The 22419-nt window shown below is 38.9% G+C and overlaps 1 protein-coding gene across 1 annotated transcript in view; it reads left to right on the plus strand.

Annotated features, from left to right (window-relative positions):
- The window catches only part of nudt14 (nudix (nucleoside diphosphate linked moiety X)-type motif 14), a 33582-nt gene extending 21989 nt beyond the window's left edge, over positions 1 to 11593 (plus strand). The window contains exons 3-5 of the mRNA XM_034075354.2: positions 132 to 196; positions 1534 to 1837; positions 4650 to 11593. Of these exons, the coding sequence (XP_033931245.1) occupies positions 132 to 196; positions 1534 to 1837; positions 4650 to 4899 (619 nt within the window). The 3' untranslated portion in view covers positions 4900 to 11593. The remainder of the gene's footprint in view (positions 1 to 131; positions 197 to 1533; positions 1838 to 4649) is intronic.
- The last annotated feature ends 10826 nt before the right edge of the window (positions 11594 to 22419 follow it).

Here is a 22419-nt window from a genome sequence, read left to right on the forward strand (position 1 = left end):
TTAAAAAAAATAAGATTCTGTTTAAGATCTATGATCCCACATTTCTGGATGTTCTCTGGACACTTTTTTTAAACCTGTAATCCATGTAAAACACTTCCTTCTTCTTTGACCTTCACTCTCTCTTCCTGCAGTGTATCAGTGCTGATCTTCAACACCAGCTCACACTGTTTTATCCTCGTCAAGCAGTTCCGTCCAGGTAAGACTTCCCCGTACAAATCTGGAGACTAACTGTACTCTGAAATGTTTATTTTCATCTTGTCAAACACATCTATATTGTTGTATATAACACCCCACCCTGATCCACCTCCACTGGCTCCCAGTCAAGCACCGTATCACCTATAAACTCCTTCTTCTGACTTACAAATCCCTCCATGCCCTCGCCCCCCAATACCTGTCTGACCTTCTCCGCTACCACACTCCATCCCGGAAGCTAAGATCATCTGGACAGGATCTCATCTCCACCCCCCGCACCAGGTTGCGGACTTTTGGTGACAGAGCCTTCAGTGTGGCATCCCCCACCCTCTGGAACTCTCTCCCCCCCCCCCGAAATCCGCAGCGCCCCAACCCTGGACATTTTCAAAAAAGCCCTCAAAACGCACCTTTTTACCAAGGCTTTCCCCACTAGTTAGTTTAATAGGTTTATTTTTCCGCTACTTCCCCCCCCCCCCACCCCCTTAACCTGTCTGCCTTTTTTCCCCTACTCCCCCCCCTACCCGACTTGTAAAGCGACCTTGGGTTTCCTGAAAGGCGCTATAAAAATATTATATATTATTATTATTATATCCTGTGGGCACTTTCACTAAAAAAGCAGTTCATTACAGTAACAATGCAGACTCAGAAATAGACCAGAAGAGACCGTGTTACAAAGCAGCCTAACCTCCTTTGTAAGAAGTCACAAGGGACTGCTCGACATAGCAGTGTGCTAAATACAAGGAAGTCTGGGCATTGATATTCTTTTTTCCTCTCCTCTCTCATTTCTGTTGGGGTAAAAAAAAAAAGTCCTTTATCTGAAAGAAATCTGAGTTTGGCTTCAACTTAAAATAACATTTGTTTCTTTAACAGTGAGTAAGGCTTGCTTAGCTTATTGGTATCGGACAATACATGCTTAGTCTTCACTATAAAACTGATTTGATATCTGGATGATTATATCTGAATATTGTATTACATGAGCATTTATTTCCCTATTGATATTAAATGAAAGATTTGTACCTGTACAGGGAAGCTTTCAATGATTAGCATGCATTCGGTTTGGCTACAAATAACAGCTGTTACAACTATTTGTCAAATATTTTTCCATGTTATCAATTAATGATATTCTATGAAATGACCAACAGTTGAAAACCAAAAATATAACCGTTAAGTATCTGTATTGCCTAAAAATAGATAAAATTGATATATTCTCAATACTTAATTATTAGACAAAAGAAGTTGACCTCATTAAACAAAATGCCTGTGGAAAACTGAGGAAAGTGCACAAAAGAATGTACTCTTATTATATAAGAATAATAGCGTTTTCTGTCTTCCCCCCACTAGCTGTATTCATGTGTGAGTGGGAAAGGAACAAGACGCAGCCGCCTCAGTCTGCTGAAAAACCTGAAGAGGGCGCCTCCGAAGCCGCGGCCCCCGCAGCTGAACCTCAGGAGGGCCAGTCGGCGGCGGAGGGGGAGAGCTCCTCCTCCCCGTGGCCCCCGGCCGCAGCGGGGGTCACCTACGAGCTCTGCGCCGGCCTGGTGGACAAACCCAACCTTTCTCTGGAGGAGATCGCCAGGCAGGAGGTGCTGGAGGAGTGCGGCTACGATGTGCCTGTCGCTAAACTGAAGAGGATTACATCTTACAGGTTAGCTGTCTGCTTTTAAATCGCTTCTTAAAACCCACCTCTTCTCCTTAGCGTATTGACATCTTTTAGGTTGTTGCTTTTACTGCTTTTAAATTGTCTATTGTTTTTACTTCTACTTGTTTTATGGTGTGTGAGCTGTGCTGTGTGATTTTTTGTTGACTCACCATTTGTGTGCCCAATAGGCGCTTTCACACCAAGTACTTTTCCCAGGAATAGTTCCCAGAACTTAGTTCCCCGGAAATCTTTAGTTACGGAACTATCTAGTAGATCGCGTTCACACCGGAATAAGTCCCTGAGGGAGCCGCTGACGTCACTTCTTCTTCTGCTTTGGGTTTACTGGCAGGCCGCAAACAACTTCACGGCGTATACTGCCACCCGAAGTCCCCGGAGTTGGGGACTGGCTTCAGTAGAAGCTGCTGGGAGTCCCAGCAGCTTCTACTGAAGCCTTCCGAGTAAATTGCCAGAATGCCGACACCTCCTCATCTCCACCGCTCCCATGTTTTCTTTTGTGTTGCCATAAGTTAGTCTCTCTCCGTTGGTGCGCTGGGCTAATGCTAATAATGCTAATGCGAGCAAATAAAATGGCGGCTACACAAAAACTTGAAAACTTTTCAGAGTTTTTTGCAATTCGCCCAGCCAATCAGAAATTGGAACCTTTTTCTCCCCAGGAAAGTACCTGCTCTCTAGCAGGCACTACAAATGGGTGAAAAGGTTCGCAAAAAAAAGTTCTAGTTTCAGATCTTTTTGGTTTGAACGCAAAATCCCAGGAACTATCGGAACTATTCCTGGGAAAAGTACTCCGGTGTGAAAGTGCCTGTGTGTTTCTCTCCAACACACTCCCCCCCTGCCTGAAACGCCTCCATTGGACTCCTTTGTTTACTTCTGTTACATAATGACATCAGTATGTAAGACTCACGCTTCTATTGGCTAGCGTTACAACAAAGTGTACGTGATAGGGTGAAGGGGTGGGACATCTCTAAGCGGTTGACCAATTACAACAGAGCCGGCCAGCTAACCAATCAGAGGCTCTGGTTTCAGACAGAGGGTGAAAATAGGTGCTGCAGAAAAATAAAGAGCTTTTTGAACATTAAAGTAAACATGTCCCAGTAGAGGCACAACATACTAATATGAACCTGAACATTTGCATGTAAGGACCCCTTTAAGAATGACCTAGTGTCTGTCCTATCCCAACACAAGACATTCATCGTCTTTAAACATCTGCTTTAGTCACTCCCACTGCATTTCTTGTCCCTTAACAATTATTAACCTGTTGTCCTATTTTGTATAATTTTAATGGATAATTTCTCAACATCCTGGAGCTATGTTCACTCAGAAGTAACCCACATTTGAATCTCTGTTTGGTTAGTTTGACTTACTGTTGCAGAACTTGTTTTAAATTAATACTTAAATGTCTTTGAAAGAGGAATTTTCCATTCAAACCCTCAAACTCATCAGCCTGTAGGCTTTGAAAAACAAGAAACTAAGTATATTAGCATCATCCACTTCTCCACTTTTAAACACTTTTCTCAGAATGAAGCCTGGTTCCAGACCTCCTCTTTCACATCACTTACCTCTCAATATCCAGGAGTTTGAGTTAAACGTTGGTAACGTATCACTTTAAATGTGAATGAAAGTCCACAAAATAGGATGCACCTCAAAGAAAGAATGATTTTTTTATCAATCCAGTTTGAAAGAATTCAAGTGATGGAAATGCATCAAGATTAAAGAAGCCAAATAATTGTTAGGAATTTTTGAGAAATGTCCATAATGAGATGGGATTGAAGAAGAGAACCGGCGAGTGCTGATGTTATGAAAGTGAGCATAAAATAATCATTCATCTCTATTAACATTTTATTAGCTCGCTATATCTTCACGCGGAAGTTCAAGGGGACGAAGCGTCCCTCTCTAACAGCAGCAGCTGGACAGCTTTACCTGACGGCTGCCATCACTGTGCTTTTGATTTGACTCGAACACCTCCTCTGGCTGTGTTGGTGTCGTCTATGAGCGTTGTTATGTGTGGGCTGCTTCCATTAACTAGATGGGTATCATCTTAACCCTCAGAACCCCTATGAGGGTCTTCATGACAGAAGCGCCTGGTGTGGTGAAGTTCTGCTCTAATAGTAGGCAGCCCGGGGTCAGCTTGGTTTAAGTACTACAGTATTTATTTATGTTACTTATTACCAGCATTCAAAGACTGTGCTTTCATATGGAATATGGAGATTACAAAACGGAAATCCCCGCATAAACCTACTTTAAGAAAGAGACCACTGACACCCTGATGAATTTGCATTTGGTAAAAAAATTAGAAAACACAATTTGTCGGAAAATTGTTAAAAATCCCCCAAAATACGTTATTGCCTTTGTCATTGGAATTTAATTTTGATTGGACCCAGTATTAAACTATTCAAACAATATCAGCCCCTGTTCAAAAACGTGGGGAATTATTGCAAACATACGTAGATATTAAAGGTCCCCTATTATACTGTTTTTCATCAATATATTACAGATCTCAGATATATACAAAACATGCCTCTGAAGTGTTTGGCTCCAAACACCAAACAGATCATTGCAGCATTACCCATAATCCCCTCTGTTTCAGTCCTGTCAAAAAATCGTTATGACATCATAAAGTGGCCATAATCTGATCAGCTCATTTTCAGATAGGATTTTATGTAAATGGATCAGGACAAAAAATCAGAGAATCTTTTTTTCCTGAAACTTTCAGAATCTCTTTCCACAGAGGGGACACAGAAAAAGTGGATTTTGCATAATAGGTGACCTTTCATTAATTTGTTCCCTTATCCCCCCACAGGTCAGGTGTAGGTGTGACGGGCGCCAAGCAGACCATGTTTTACGCCGAAGTGTCCGACGACAACTGTGTGAGCGCAGGGGGAGGTGAGCCAGGCGAAGGAGAGCTAATCGAGGTGGTCAAAGTCCCGCTGCACGAGGCCATGACGTTTGCCTACGACGAGCGTATACCTAAAACCATGGGCGTCATTTTTAGTTTCATCTGGTTCCATAATAACATGTCTCCCAAGTACAAGATCTCCACCAATGTGTAACTAGTATTAAGCAACCTTCTTTATACCGTTCATTCCAAATTAAATCAAAACACAGGCCCAGCACATCCACTCTTCCCCTCATCGCTCTTCATCCTGTATTGCCTTTTTGCTTATTGGTACATGATGAAAGGTGGGCCCCTTGTCTTGTTGCCAACAAGTTTCTTCAAGTTTTGTCCTGTTTACCTTTTTTTGTTGTCTTAATATTTTTCCTAAAAACAAATTTGCCATAGCTGGTTGTCACTGGCACATTTGTCTTCTTTATGAATTTTTTTGTATCATTTAATTTACTGTGCCATGTGTTATAATGGCTGCATATCACTGATTTAATTTGCCTGCCCTTGATTAAAGGAATACTCTACTGCTTTTAGTGTAAGCTCGTGAATGTTCCCTGCATTTAGAAATAGAAAACAAATATTTGTAATATTTGATATATGCTGACAAAAAGCCATTTACCATTAAGCTTCAAACTCCAACTTGTTTCCAGCATTCCTACAACACCCAGCAATCATTGCAAACTCTGTGAGGCTAATCAACCACCTGCTTAACTAACATGTTAGCATGCTAATATTAGCATTGGAGTTGATGCAAAGTGTGCCAGAGGAATTTTGGATCAAATATGCCATATGAACAATGGCTTATCTACTTGAAGTATTACTAGTATTGATATAAGGTAAAAACAAAACAGTGGAGTATTCCTTTAATCCATGATCCAGTAATGCAAAAACTATGCTAGTCAATGGTGGGGCCTTGTAACGATTGAGGTGTTTCGGTGCGTTTTAACCACCAGTTGTTCAAGCATGCCTCAAATAATTTCTCTGATTCACAGCCTTTAAGCAATACTTAGAAAGTACCCCGGGCTAAACAATCCTTTAGTGGCACACAAATCAATCTTCATGACATCAAACCAGTGGACAGTATAAAGTATAAGCAGCCTTCTTTTTCTTCAAAGCGAAGAAGAAATTGTGATGTTTTGTTTCACGTCACAGAAAAAGCATACACCGACCTGAACTGAACTTCAGTACCATGTTTCTAAAGCACAATGCTGCAATGTTTTTGTTTAGTTCAAGAACACTGATGCGTATTTCCCCCGAGATAAAGACACAGTGGACGTACAGTAAGGAAAACACTGTATCAAAGTCATTTCTAGAGAGTTCATTGTATTCCCAGCATAATAAGGTTACATTTCAAACATTAATGTAGGAGCATATTTGAAAGGACGTAAACCACCTAGAAATCTGCCTTTGGTCATAATTCATCTAAGAGGTCTTAATTACTGGATGGTCATTAACTCACAAACTCAGAGTGAATCTCAACAGCAGTTTTCCAAAATCTCAGGACCAGTAGTCAAACATGTGGTCATATTCAGGGTGGACCTCTGGATGTGATGATGACCAGCATGCTATTATATTTCAACGTCACTTGCAGCTTAAAAGGCAACAAAGTTCTTAACATATGTTAGTATTTTTCTTCATTCAAAAAGGGCTGGTACTTCATTTATTAATAATATGTAGAAAAGGAAGAAATTCCCCCACCTTATAGGTTTCTGAAATATATGCAAATACACTTCTGTTTTTAGAAAAACGATCACATACTTAAACAGATACACATCTCATTATTTACACATTGCAATAGTTAGATAGTAAATTACCACGTCTTCTTGGTTTACCTGCGAAGTTTGGATGTCGGACAACAATTGTTGACAGAATGTAATTTTACCTTTAGTTACCTGAATAACATGGCTGTTTGTTGACTACAAAATAAGATTAGTTATAACTTATTAGAGTAATAACACCTTGAACATGTTTGAGGGAAAACCATAAATGAAATCAAAACGTGTTTTATTCAACAACAAAAAAATAATCTAGTTTCCATAATCTCACATACTGTTGATGTATTTTCATTGAATTATTATGGGCTTTTTGAGCCTGAAATACAGCTGACAATCAAATGCAAAAAAAATCTACTTTTACCCATACATCCTTCTGTTTTGGGGGGCATTTATTTTCACTGGTAAGGTGTTCTCTCTACTAAATCTAAAATCAGTTTAAGGCATAACATTCTCGATTATTTGTTGCTTATCTCAACGCATTGGTTTTATCAGCAAAACTAACAAAGTCAAGAAAGTTTAAATCACACACATATCTAAATAACGATTCCCACTCAAGCTGTGTTGGAATATACGCAGAAAGCCATATTAACTTCCCCCTAATTAATTTAGCTTCACGTCTTTCTGTCCATTGGAGATCATTACTTGACGTAGGATTGTAGTTTGCTTGAATTCTTTTGTATGTGGTGATTTTCTTTGGAAAAGGGAAGATGAGTTCTTAATTGCCAATCTCTCAAAGGATCCCCAAATAAATCAGATTACCTTTTTGATTTCCTTATTAGTCTTTGAATTTGGATTTAAAACTACTTAACCCTCCTGTTGTCTTCGGGTCAAATCTGACCGATTTACTACTTTCATCTATCATAACTTTTTAGTTTTACATTCGAAGGCTTTATGATATCCTTCACAGTAGACAATTGAACATATGAAATTGCTGATCAGCACTTTCATTGCATTTTGGATGATTTAGTCAACTTTGTAAAACCCATGGTGTTCCCGGTAAAATGGCCGCCATAAAGAAAAGGAATTAGTAACCATCCGGATCAGATAAAACACACACACACATACACACGCACACTATAGATGTGTTACCCCACTTATGTGCCCATCCCCCCATGTGAATCACACCTGGCACACACAAACACACACAGAACAATTTGATACATTTCCCGCTCTTATGTGCCCCTCCCCCCACATGGATCAAACCTGGCACATGCAATACACATTCAGTATCTATTCTTTGTATATTTACTGCAGTTTTTCATGTGTACCAGTAGTCTGACACAATATTTACAGTTTGAAAGGGTGTTAAATGAAATGTAGTGATGATTAATGTTTTTTGTGTTAATGTAATAGCAGTAAAAACAGGACCGGTCAAATTTGACCACGAACACCAAAGTAAGGGGGGACGAAGACAATAGGAGGGTTAAATAAGTTCAAACGTTTTTGGAAAGCACTTCAATTAAATGACTCCTGGACAACTTGTTTATCCGTGTAGTAAATAAGTACCTTATATACATTATATTATTTTGTTTAGCTTTAGTAAAATATATTTTACACCTTATGAGACCCCTTTCCCTTCTTATCTCCTCTACATGTGATTCTTTCTTTAGTCTTAAATTGAATACGTTCCAATCTTAATGGAGAAAATAACTTAAAGATTCCCAATGGTGCTCACAATTTTCCGTCATCTTGTCTTTCCTTCTAGTACGAGATAAACCCATGAAAAATAATAACATTGTCACTTTCTGTCTTGAAATGACTCATTGGATAATGATCTGTGACCCACATTTTAATAGGGTTTGCCATAATCATTCCAGCATAAACATCACTCTGTGTAAAGGAAAATCTCAGTTTGCTGAAACGAGGCCAACTGCTTCTGATTTGGCTTAATGTAAAATGTGACAAACAAAGCCATTTAAACTGTTAAGGCCAGTCTGTAACTTTATGTGCCTGTCAAATGTGGAGATGTGACTTCTCTCACGGCTGAAATAGTTTTTGTTTTGAGGAAAGTCAAAGCAAGAACAGAAAGGCTTGTCTTTGCCTTTTCTGTAGGCATGTTACTGATGGCAGCATCAGCCAGAAAGCCAACACCAGTAGGCTACTAGTTCCTCCACAACTTTCCTCCAGATATTGTCAAAAGGTTAAGTGAACATCACCAAGGAAATCCACGAAAATAAATAGCAGCCGCAAGTAGGAGGGATCAAGTCCAACCCTTTTTTAATAACGACTTCAGCAAAGATGTTGGTTTCCAAAAGAAAGACGAGCAGCGCTACAGTGCTTCAGGTTCAGCTGGTTGAGCCTGCTACTATACATAGGCAGATATATATACAATGGAAATCTTAATTTATACAAGGCCTGTATTATATTTTGTTCTGCTTGTGTAGTCAAAACTCACAAGTTGATCTGTTATCAGACCTGCAGTCTATTTTATACTCAACTATTTTTTATTAGTTTTCTAAGCTATTTAGATGTGACAGGCTATGTTTTTATAATGTCATTAGGTTTCAAAAGTTGTGTGTTTTTTGCTTAAATGTTTTAAGTTTAAAGCCAAACTGCACCCTCATAGTGTTGACTTTATTCTAATGGGAGCCATGATAAAGTCGGTAACACTCGTGATGGGCAGTTTTTTTGGAGACTTCAAGAAAAAGTTCCACCTTTTAGAAAATATGCTTATTCGCTGAGAAGTAGATGAGAAAACGTTACAGCTAGCTAACTTAACTTAGCATAAACACTGGAAATAGCTAGCCTTGATACATCAAAAGTAACCACTTTTACCAGACTCAAAAAAGTTCAAAGACTATTTTTTTCTGCTGGCAAACAAATCAACAAACCGATCTTTGGCAGAGTTCATTAATTAGCTTTAGCTTTGGCTAACTGTTTCCCCCTCGTTCCAGTCCTTGTGCTTAACTAAGATAACTGGCTACTTTTTTAATCTTTATTTGTAGAGCCATGAGAGTGGTGTCAATCTTTTAATCGAACAGTAATCATGAACTGAAAGTGAGCTGCTGACTCACTTAAGCCTAGCTCCATCATATAGTAAGAAAATCTGCCTATCAACAATACTTTAGCTTTATAAATAACAACAAAATTACTGTTTCCATAAGTGAAAATTTACTACAAGAAATAAAACAAGTACAAACTCTAGTTTTTCTGTAATTCCACTAACTGCAAAACGGCAGAAACCCTCTTTGGAGGAGGCAAATAGTTAGCTTTTAGCTTTGGCTAACTTTGCCGCCTCTTTTCAGTTTCTGTGCTAAGCTAAGCTAACTAGCCTTTGCTGTAGCTTTATATTTACTTATACAGCCACGAGAGTGGTAGTACTCTTCTCCTCTAACTCTTGGCAAGACAGCAAATAAGCATGTTTTGAGAAATGGTGAATTATTTATATTTTCCCACCATGACAAGCGTTACCTTCACCTCTTAGGCGAAAGTAAAAGCACTTTTGACAGACCAGAGTGAGGTTGCAGACTGTGCCACTGGTAAGCCATATGCTTCTTCTATTACATACAAATAAACTTAATATATGAGGTAAGTAAATGGTTGTATAATTCATTCTTGCCTATGCTGGATATTATCCATTAGCCCAGCATTGGATATTTCTACCTCCATCACTCAGGCACATAACGAAAATACTTTGTGTTCGTTCGCTTGCTTCTTACGGCGCCGACATATCAAATTCTCAGCAACATGTCAGTAATGTCAACACTCAGCTGTTCTCTGTGACAGAAAACTTAATTCATCGGTATCAGATTTTTTATAGATGTACCCCCATGGCTATGCTGTAGTTGCTTCTTCAACTGTGATCGTTTGTTTTATTTGTTTTTCTTATGTTAAAGGCGGGGTAGGTAAATTTCAGAAACCGGCTCGAGTGCACTAAAATTTGAAAGTACACAGCCGAAAAGAATCCGCCCCTTCCTTCAGACTTCCTTACAGAGCACCTCCTCCAACACACATGGACGCGCACATGGCGTAAGCAGACTGGTGAAAGTGGCCGCCTGTTGCTGGCGAGTCATTGAAGTACTGCTGCAATGCACGCCCAATGACGGCACGCCCAATGAGGGCACGAGATACATTTGTGCGTGCACGAGATGGAAGGCTGACAGACAGGGCGGCAATCCAATCCGTTTAGCCGATTGGTTGTACTTTTTACAGCATCACGGCTTCCACAGATGACATTTTGTTATGGATTTTTTGTCAAAGCACTTCAGATATTCATTGCTATCGGGATGTTAAGAGCATTCCATGGAATATAACAACAAGTGTATCTCGAGCCGGTTCCTGAAACTTACCCCACCTTTAATGGTTTGTGTACTGTTTGACAATTTCTTACTGTATTTTTAATGATCATGAGCTGAGCAACAGTCAATCATCAACATGCTTTTAAAGGTGCTATGTGTAGTATTCTCTTATTACTGTTAAATTATTAAGTTGGACGATGGATGTTGCAGTTTAAAATGACCTCTGGTGATTTACTCAATATTCCTTTGTTTGTTTAAAAGGCAAACTCACAGATTTGATATGAAGTTTTAGCTTCTTTAATGGCAGACTGGTAGCTGAATATTCAGACGCAACAGGGTCAAAGTAATCACATTTGCTGCCCTTAAGCTGTTATAATTAACTATAACGTGTAGCACATGTTATTCTGTTAGGTAGTGTAATATTCAGGGGAAATCTTACACATAATACCTTTAAGTGAAGGAAGTATTTAGATTTTTCTCATGGTAAAGACGTAACATTTTTTTTCCAATTGTGATTTTATTTTTTATTTTTGGATGTCTTTCACTGATTTTGTGTTTTTGAAGAAAATATTTTCTGAAAAAGAAGTACAAACATGGAAGTTATACAAATGTATCATGTATTTTATGCTTTATTAAGAGTGTATACTCATTGTGGGCAGTGTTTTCAGTAAAGTTTCAATTTTGTTAATTTATTACCTAAATGTGAAATATTAAAAACTTTTAAACATGACACTTGGTACAAACATACAGTATATATATTTAAATATGATACTTTGCATGTGCACTAACTGTGTTGGATTAAACTGCATTAAGTTAAATAAAATGGGTTTGATGCCCAAAATGTTAATTATTTTGTTGGAAAATGATTTAATAATTTATTTTGCTTATTTGTAAGAGATCAACACAATCACTGGAATATAGTGGTATGATATTCAATAATTGCAGAATAATTAAAAAGGCTGCTTTAATTTTTCGTTACTCAATTGAACTTAAAATTGAATTGCAAATATATTTTTCATTGTAAATAATTAAATGTGTCTTTTAAAGTCTTGCACATTTCCCTTCATTAATATAGAAATATTCAAATCTGGCAACACTCTACTTTAAATCCATCTATTTAGCATTTACAAACAGGAGATCTGTATTAATTCATTGCTTTATAACAGACTATTATGAAGTTGTAAGCACATAAAACACTATTATATCAGTTTTTCTGAAAATGGACAACATGTACAGTAGATGTCTGTATTCTGGTATTTTATACAGAAAGTAATGCATTTAAAGTTGTGTTATAAAAAGAAAATATTAATAAGTTATAATCACTGACAAAAACACTAAATGCAAAAAACCTTGCCCTTATATCCAATCCATTTTATTTCTATAGCACATTTAAAAAGTTGAACAAAGTGCTGTACATCAATAACTGTATAAAACAGACAGGACATGAAGCAAATGTTATATCTGCTTACAACAACATTACTGAGCGTTATATAAACCATTAACCTACGAAGATAACATGTGGCGCAGTGGGCTAGTGCGTTGGTGTACAAATCAGAAAGAGGGACTTTTAGTTATGTCTGCAAAAAGCTGTGAAACAATTTACTTGACTTCCACAGGAAACTGAAAGAGATCAGCAAGTATTCAGGGATTCAAAGCGCTTCACCTGAATCTGTCAGCAGCACGTTTATTCACATCATGTCTCTTTGAGAAACACATCCTGATTAGAGATAAGCCGAAGCAAGTGTAAACTCCGCAGCCCTGATCTTGATGGGCATCTTGAGATATGGTTTCCCAGAAATTAAAGCAGAGAGAGAATAAAAGCTTTTGTACTGAAGAGATGATCTTATCGAGCAGGCGTGTGTAAAAAGGAAACAGGAAGAACATCTTGTAGTCATTCTTACAAAGAGAACAATTATGACTATTCATCGTTTTCTTTTCAATAGTCACATTTTTATTTCATCTCCATCTCAGCGTGACTTTCTGCATCACTTCCACTCTACTGTATATCCTTGTTTTCCAAATGCCAACACTGCACATGTTACAGTGAAAGCATGTTGCTTGGGAACAAAATGGCAACAGGTCAAGCTTACATCCTCTTCAGTATCAAACCACTTTTACTTCAAAGAAGCACGCTATAGAAACATTAGAATAGATACTTGACAGGTTTTTATTTCACTTTCATGCTTAGCTTTCGACCTTGTTAACATAAAGACTGATAGAGGAGTGTTTGACCCTCTTCTTATCTGCTGAGTGGCTTCAAAGCATGAGTCAGAAGGTGGCTTTATGCTGGGATAATGTTTTGTCGAGTTAAATGCAAATTATCGGCTCAAAACATGTTCAGCTTTATTAAAAAATGTAGATACCCTGTGCACAGCTGTGCTTCATTCCTCTCCAGCAATCCACGTTTAGTTTGATTTGTCCACGACTATTAAAGTTTTCTTTTTTAGGTTTAACGCAAACATCATGTAAAGAGATCTAGAGGGCAACAGGATTCTGGGTTCATGTTTTTCTTTTTTCTTTTTTTAGCAAGACCTCAACATTTTAGAAAATATTCTGATAGGCTCCTGAGAGCTATGGAGATTTGTAATGCCGCTTAGCTTAGCTTAGCACAAAGAATGTAAGCAGGTGGAAACGGCTATCTTGGCTCAGACCAAAGTGTATCTCTAAAGCTGACTCATAGACACACTGTCACATGTTTGTTTAATCTGTACAGAAATCTCTTGTCTGTTATACAATCTTAAACCAAACATCTCTCTTTGAGTACAGATCAAAGATAGTTACGATGTGTTGAAGTGGAGTTGTACATTTGATTAGCGGAAGACTATTGACTACAATGTACTGCAAGGTAAAATTACGGTTGTATCCATGGAGTCTAGTGGCTTTAAAAAATAGTGATATAATGGCTTCCGTTCCCCTTTGGAGAGTGCTGTCTGACAGGATGGTAAAGCAGTAAAATCATTCTAAATACAGCGTACACAAACTAGTATTGATTTTATTTAAATAGTCGTTTTTTTATGGTCCCTGAAATATCTTTGGCTGCTGCCCTGTCCTCAGCAGTACATTGCTTTATATATGCTTCTGACTCTGGATACAACCCCACTTCAGAAGGTTTGAACTCCCTTTAAACTATTGTGAACATTTACTTTACAGGTGTCTTAAAGTGTATTTCTAAACTTAGAAAAGATACACCAGCTTCTTCCAGTTTCACCCCAAGCTATTGTTATCGCCAAATTGCACACAAGTGTGTTCACTTCCCTAATTGATCTCCTTTCTACAGACACTGTGTGTATGACAACAATTATGAAAGCATCCTCCCCGTCTTTAAAAGGGTGATTGGGATGGGTGCTTAAACTGCTTCCCTGTTGCTTTCATGTTGTAACTGGACACATGGGACGCCACTGTTCTCCAGAGACCATCTGGATGTGTGTGTGTGTGTGTGTGTGTGTGTGTGTGTGTGTGTGTGTGTGTGTGTGTGTGTGTGTGTGTGTGTGTGTGTGTGTGTGTGTGTGTGTGTGTGTGTGTGTGTGTGTGTGTGTGTGTGTGTGTGTGTGTGTGTGTGTGTGTGTGTGTGTGTGTGTGTGTGTGTGTGTGTGTGTGTGTGTGTGTGTGTGTGTGGTTCGACAGCAGATGGACTCCCACCCCTCTCTCTGAATGCACTCTATTCACAGGTGGGAGCTAAAACCTGCCCTTTGAAGGGAAGACAAGATGCAGCGCTGCAGTCAGAGGACTCACTGATGTGCACACCACCCGAGTGATTCCAACACACGCCGACGCACTCTCCATCTGTATGCAAATGAGATCTTCACCATATGTGCAGGCTGGCTTTCTAACCTTTATCAATCTCTCTATCTTAACAACTCTAATACATCTTCTGTAGACATTAGTCGTGTTCATGAACTATAGTTTTCTACCGTTTATACTCGCTTGAGGGGAAATGTTTTATTTCTAGTTAGGTGATACACCGGTTACAAGCGGTGGGATGTATATTTACTCAGGTGCTGTACTTTTGTCAAATATTACAATTAAATGCTGCATTATACTGTATTTTTTTTACTCCATAACATTGATTTCCCAACATCAGTTACTTCGCAGAATAATATTATGGATAGAAAAATGAATACATTTAAAACATATGCTATATAATTGTGGACATTAATTAATCATTTATTGTATGATATCATTTGTTATACATTTTGCCATTCTGCATGATGAGTTATTTTAATTTGATGCTAGAACTTGAACGCTTGAACGCACTTAAAATGTCTTTAAAAAGTGGGTTTGTTTTCTGACCCCTTTTTTAGTAATTTCATGACCATTTAAATGTATCCTGTTACCCGTTAATAGGCTCCACTGCCTTAAGAATGATCAAATACAATTTAATTTCCTGACCAGATCAAATGATCCATTGTTTCTTATCTACTTTTTTTTACCAAACCTGTGCTTCCAATAACTGCAAGATGTGCTGCTCTTCTTCTTCTGCTCCGAACTTCTGAACAGTCAGGATTAACCTTGGATTAACATGAATGAGGTTATGCTTTGAGGAGAAGCAGAGGGCTCAAACAGATGACCAGTCCTTGACAGGAACCAGGTGATATCCACAACCTGTTTCTGTTTAAAAGGGCTGAAATCAAGCTGGCCATAAAGTTCTTGCTGCACATCCTTATCAGTGAGGTATATTTACGACGTCCCGTGCTGCGCAAGCTGGGAAAGATCGGAGGAATAAAGCAAGTCTTAGCCCTTTAGCTATCTCCACATGTAGAAGGAGTCTTATCTACCATGTTAACACTGACAAGAAATAACTCTGAACAACATACCAAATATCCTCTTTAGTCTTAGTGATTCAGGGACTAGGGAGCATGGCAGGCAGCATTTAGGTAATCTGCTGAGCATCATATATCTTCTCCTACAGGACGTTATTTTTAATGACAGAACATAAGCAGTGTAGTATTTAGTGGTGCCAGGCCATCACAAAAGACAACGTAACCCTACCCAAGTTTATTTCATTGTCACTTATCTAAAAAAGTTAAATGGGGACTGCTACTATGTAAATCAGCTCCAAAGCATTAACAGGAAAATCAAGACATACAGTGTGAAATGTCACCAACTTGCCCGACTGGTTAACAATGTAACCGTGGTTTTCCCATTCACAAAAACATGTTTTATGGGTAAACCGTTTCCCTGTTCGCCCACTGTTATGAAACCCAACTATGCATTTCCAGTTAGTTGGGAAATGTCTGTCACTTTTCCTCTTTGCTGGACACAGTCACCTGTCATAAAGACTGGCATGAAATCTGAGCTCTCTGCCTGAGAAAACATGAATGCATTCAGTACTCTCAGCAGAGCAGAACATAAGGGTATGATAGAGGTACAGTACATGTCTCGTCTTATCGCAGCGGAAATGCCCTTTAAACACACTTGATGGTTCAGTCAACCATGGGAACTAAAGGAAAACAAACTGGGTTACCTTAAATCGCTGAAGTACTGAGACCTTATTTACAGTGAAGATTGATGACCTTATTAAAAAACCAGCTGGTAAATCTGTTGTTTGTAATTAAGAATCCACTGTTATCATCTGTGTTGTAGTGTATTTGTAGAAGAAGGTAGGTTAAATCATGACAACTAGTTTATGTGAAGAAGTGAACCATTACATGTGTATCAACTTTTTTGTACAGACTTGAGGCGGAGTTTATACGCATTTTTCCAGTCGGTAACCCATTTCCCCGAATATTCTTCAATCAAGTTTCAAGAAATGTTGGCCTGCATTTTTTCTGTAATTCTGTTGACAGACAGACAATAGACAAACCTATCCAGAAACATTGGCAGAGGTAATGAAGTACTGCAGACATTTTACAAGGGACATTGTAAACATATTTCACAAAAATTAGCATTAGCATAAAATCTCGACACAGGCTATTTGCCTGTGTCGAGATTTTATGCTAATGCTAATGATAGTTTTCTTTGCTGGATTTAACCTTGCATTTCTGTTCTTTACAGTCACCTGACATTATGTTTTTCACGAGGAATGAGCCATTCGGGTGGGTTAGAATGTTCCATCTTGGTTGCTCTGGGTTGTTCCTGGGTGTCGTCACTACCACTAGCAAGTTAGCTATCTTTTCAAAAAGGTTAGTTAGCTTTAAAAGGAGAAGCTAATCAGCTAGGTTGTGCTAGCTTCTCATTTAAGCTAACAATGAGGTAAGCTAACTATATTTGGTATATCATCACATGTAAGCCAGTAAAATGTTATTGCTTGTTCAAACTGTTCAATATTTTTGTCCTCACTTACATTTCATTCCTCTCTTCTGCTGCCAGGCACTTTACATTTTGACTTATGCATTATTGTGCTGCTTACAGGGTATATTAATCATGTTTAAGACTCGCTTACATTTGCCAACTGTCCTACAGTCTGCTGGAGAAGCTACATTCCTCTGCCAGCCTCGGTTCCAGCCTTTGTGAAGTGCATAATGTAGTTTCCCCATTCTTTACTCCCCTCTACAACAGTGATGATATGCATGTAAGGGGGAAGTATTATCTTACCTGCACTACTGCTGTCTAACATCTTGATTTGTATAAAGTTAGAAAACAAACAATGACGTCCTTGGTTACATTTTCAAGACAAAAAATGAAACAAAAAAAGAGAATAGTGTACCATTAAACTAATATTCATGAATGTCCCCTTTATAGGTTGACAATGCAACAGAACAGGATTTCTGATTCATGATAAACCTCATTGACCTTGTTCAGAATGTCACCTATGAAGACACACGTTATGTCTATATGTTCTATAAATTAGCTAGATGATAGATGGGGTTAGTTTTGGTTAGGTTAAGGACATATTGATGGAATTGCAGGTCAAAAGGAGAACGGTGCAAAGCATCATGGTTGAAAGCTTTCCCCAAAATAAAATTATAATTGCGATTAAACACAGAATGAGTCATTATCAGTGGGATTGAGCACCTGTCCAACTCAATACAGATGATAACTTTAATCCATCAATTAGTTGTCCACCGATCCAAACCATAAAGCAAAGAAGAGAAAACATCTAATATTCTGTTTTAGCTTTTTTAAATCACTTGAACGTGGAATGATTGACATTTCCCTGGAGGCTAAAAAGACGTCATAGCAGCGATATTATTCCAGTATTTTGCATTGTGACTTTTATTAGATATCTCTGTTGAGCCTTTGCATTTAATAACCACTATAAAATGATGGTAATTATTTGTGCAAGTTAAAAGCTGCTTCAAGGGGAAGGGTGGAGGACAGTTCGGTCAATCATGATTAACCCTCTGGGTCACAAAAAGAGGTCATTAATTATTCAAAACCCCCTTTTAAAAGACATATGTGTTTGAATTAATCCACATGGGAAATAAACTGCTATTAAACAGCACTGTTTATATGGACTGACCTCCATTATATTCCTATGAGATAACCACATCCATTCATCCTTATGCAGCGTAGAAAACATCAAGATCCTCACTGTCTTCATTAAATTCATTTAATTGAGTATCTTTTGACTAAAACATTAGAAGGAAAACTACTGAAATGATCAATTAAAACCCAGAATAAATCAGCAAATTAGCAGAATGTTAGCAGCCACTGTGATGAGATAGTCATTAGAGTTTGAGGAAAAACAGCATGTCTCAACCTTGACCCATCCCACCACCATCAACCCCCTCCTCAAACGCCACCAGACGCTCACTGAGTCCCCAAAAGATGCTTAAAGATAAAAGAGAATCGACCCGTCAGCCGTATGTACAGAGACCGGAGATCTGAAAGGAGAAAAACCATGAAAAATGGATGAGAGAAGAAATCCACTTCACCTCCCCCCTGGAGGCTGGCAAACCCCCCACAGCGCTCCCACTCATAATCCCTTCTCCTCCTGCACGCGCACACACACACACACACACACACACACACACACACACACACACACACACACACACACACACACACACACACACACACACACACACACACACACACACACACACACACACACACACACACACACACACACACACACACACACGCAAACAGGAATACAAGGTAGGCATGCACCCCCCGAGGCCCTTTGATGGGTATTAGTATTCAGTGATACTATAGTTTGGCGCTATGTTGGATTCACATAGCGTTTTATGATAGAATCACAGCTTCTAACAATTGTTTAAAATCATATCTTCAATCTTTTGTTGTTATTTTCCATATTTTCTATTGCTTTTTAGGCTTTTTATAGTTTCATTTTAAATGCAACATTTAGAGAGGTTCCTCTGGTGAGTTGCGTTCACACGGTTCACACCAAAACGTCCCAGGAACTAAATTAGTTCTATGGCTCATTCACACCAACGCAACTCCGGTTCAAGCTCCGTGCTAGAGCTTTTCAGGTTCAGAACTAGTTCTTCGGTTTAGCTCTGGCTTTTCACACCGCCTAGAGTCCGACTGGTAATGCGTCGTTGCGTCTTCGTTTGCGTCATGACGTAACCGTTTGCGTGCCTGCTTCATAAAGCCAAACCGCGCGGATGAAATCAGTTGCATTCATTTCTTATGGCTCTATCTGCAGCTTTTCTGTGGTTTAGTTATATTCTTGTACTGTGTCAATAAAGGTTTTTTTAAAACACAACTGCTTCCGAGGTCGGTCTTATTTCTTAAGGTAGACTGAACCATGAGTGTGGAGTAAATTAACTGTAACCTTCACCCAGGTATGTAAGAGCTGTTCTCAAATGAACACGCGAAGTAAAGTTTAATATTTATAGTTTTATAGATTTATAATGAGAGGTGATCAACGTGAATGCTCAGGTTCCACCTTAACACGCAGACACGTTGCTTCACCATGAGCAGAAACCTTTATATATACAGTCTATGGCAGAAACACTGAGACTCTTGTTAAGTTTCTCCATCGTTGTGTACAAACTGGATAAAACGCGGGCTTTGTTGTTGTTCAGGAGTTGATCTGTCTCTGCCCCCGTCTCGACGTAATTGACGTATGTGGTGCTTTTGCTCTGGCCGGACAATTTTTTGGTGCTTGCTACGAACCGAATTCCGGAGCTAAGAGGCTGCTCCGCTGCGGTGTGAAGAGGAAAACCTGGTGCTTTTCAAGCTCCGAACCGGCCCTGAAACACCGTTTGTGTGAATGAGGTATCTGAGGCTTAGGGAGAAGCTTAGCCAATTTCATTAGTCACGGTTTCAATACTGAGGCTCATATTAGTAAATGATTAAGGTCTACTCTAAATACTTTCACAGAGGCATTTCCACCTTAACACAAAAACGGTTATGACATACGCACTGACTGTTTTTAACTATTTGGCCATGAACAATAAAAATATACTTTAAATATAGTTCAGCACAAAATATTAATTAGAACGCGGCCTATATTTACGGCTTAGTATAAACCAGCATGTCACTGAGGCTACACTCAGTGCTAAATGCTAACAGGCTCATGGACAATGCTAACATGCTAGCAGGTGTAATGCTTAATGTTCACCAGCGTAGTGTAGTGTGTTTGCAAGCTAACATTTGAATGTATAAGACACAGACAATCTAATGTTACATATTTTCATAAAAGATGTTAATCCTATTGAAACCATGATGTGTTTTACTCAAAACCAGACACACTAAATTGCTAACGGTGCAAGATAAACTGTGGTAAGGTTACTTAAGTTGGTTGGACTTATCCTTATAGGAAACACTCATGTTTGTGCACATTTCTTAGCCATCCATCCAGTAGTTTTTTTTTTTTTTCATGATCTGACTGTTTGCAGATTTAGACTTATACCTTTTGTCTCCTGCAGCAGAAAGGTGAATAATCTCAGCAGTTCAAGTTTAGCCATTCATCAGGGCGTTATTTATTATAGGCACACATCTCAAGAGACTTGAGGACAGAGAGAGAAGGGGCTTTTATACCCCAGGTAGTGACATCACAATAATGTGGTACAGCGCTAACCAATGAACACAGTTAGTAGTCGCAGCTACTTAGACAGTAATACATGGAGTCATACACTATACATGTCTGTATGTTCAACAGACTGACCAACATTACCATCTCTACAGCCGCCCCATATAGCATAGCTTTAAAAAACCAACTTGTTAGACACTTAAAGACACACACACACTGCTCCTTCACCACCCGAGGCCCTTTACTAGGTGTGATCCAACTTAAGGCACTCACATGTACTTGTGACAGCGTGTGAAATGTTCCAGTCAAAGCGGCTACAGCGGCTCAGGCTATCGGCTGCCTCCTTTAAGGCCTATCTGCTGGGCTGGCAGTCGCCTGATGAGAAGGAGACAGAGACATGGAGGGCAGGAGAGGGGGGGTGCTGTCACACACACACACACACACACACACACACACACACACACACACACACACACACACACACACACACACACACACACACACACACACACACACACACACACACACACACACACTGTGATTGGCAGCTTCTCTCTCTTGCTTGTCTTGTGAGAAACTAAGTGAGGGGATTTGAGTGGTGGCATGTTGCATGTCACTGACACCTGAGTGGTGACATGACAGAGAAAATCCAGTTTTTGGACAGACTTGGATTTACTGTCACCAGCCAGAGTTTACGGGCCTCTCATTCAACTCTTCATCGTCATATTGAATTGATTGCATTTTTTAAACTTCAAACAAAAGCTTTATTTATAGAGACACAACTGATACACAACAGGTCACAGGAGCTTATGGGGTCAGTGAGCACATGTTAGTCCTTTGGAAGAGTCTTCTGCTAAGGAAGCAATGTCTGCAGATTAACTTTAGATACAAGGAGGATAATGCACTTTCAAATATGAGTCCGAGTCCACCTATATACAAAGTTATGGCACCTATTTCTAATTTGGCACTTTTAAGGTTTAAAATGTGAAGACCAAGAGAGTAACGGGTAGGTAAAGGAGGCAGAAGATAAAGTTTGTATAGGTTTAAGACACATTTAACATCTGTGAACAAGAATCTGATCACTTGACCACAATGCAGGCAATAGAAATATTTTAAACTATAGGACAAGCATGGGCGGGAATGATTACATCTGTGTGTACAGGAGGAAGAAGCTATGGTGTATGATCAACATTGTGAATGTGCAATATGATGCAGATGGTAGCAGGATAAAATAAGCATTTAATTTAAAGAAAACACACACTATATTTGTTGTTGCATTTGCTGCCTATCAAGATACATTCAATATCCAAGAAATTCCTATTGTAAGTCATCCTTGCATATCCAATCTTTGTGTGTCTATTGTTCTAATGTTTGACAGTAGAGGGCGCTCTACACTGCTGCAATGTGTGGGTTGAATTGAGGAGACGCCATGGAGAAGTCTCGTTACTGGAGGAGTGATGTGTTTTAGCTGCAGTTTGACTTTCAGCAGCCATGAATACTGCAGAAACAGATGGGTGCACTGCAAACATGTTTTTGGCAAGAGGGTTGAATAAATTGATATTAATCTCACGAATCAAAGAAAATTATACATTAGTAACGTAAATGTTGTTTAGGGAGCATTATTATGATTAAATACAATTAGATCAAGTGGAAAAACCCATTTGGATGCGAGGTTTAAAATAAAAAACACACTAAGAGGCCTTCAGAACCAATGTTCCGTGTAAACTGTTAATTTAATGGTAGCTGTAATCAAATTATCATAATCAAATCACGTGTCAGTCACCAGA

This window comes from Pseudochaenichthys georgianus, chromosome 24 (assembly GCF_902827115.2).
Source record: "Pseudochaenichthys georgianus chromosome 24, fPseGeo1.2, whole genome shotgun sequence".
Classification (NCBI taxonomy): Eukaryota; Metazoa; Chordata; class Actinopteri; order Perciformes; family Channichthyidae; genus Pseudochaenichthys; species Pseudochaenichthys georgianus.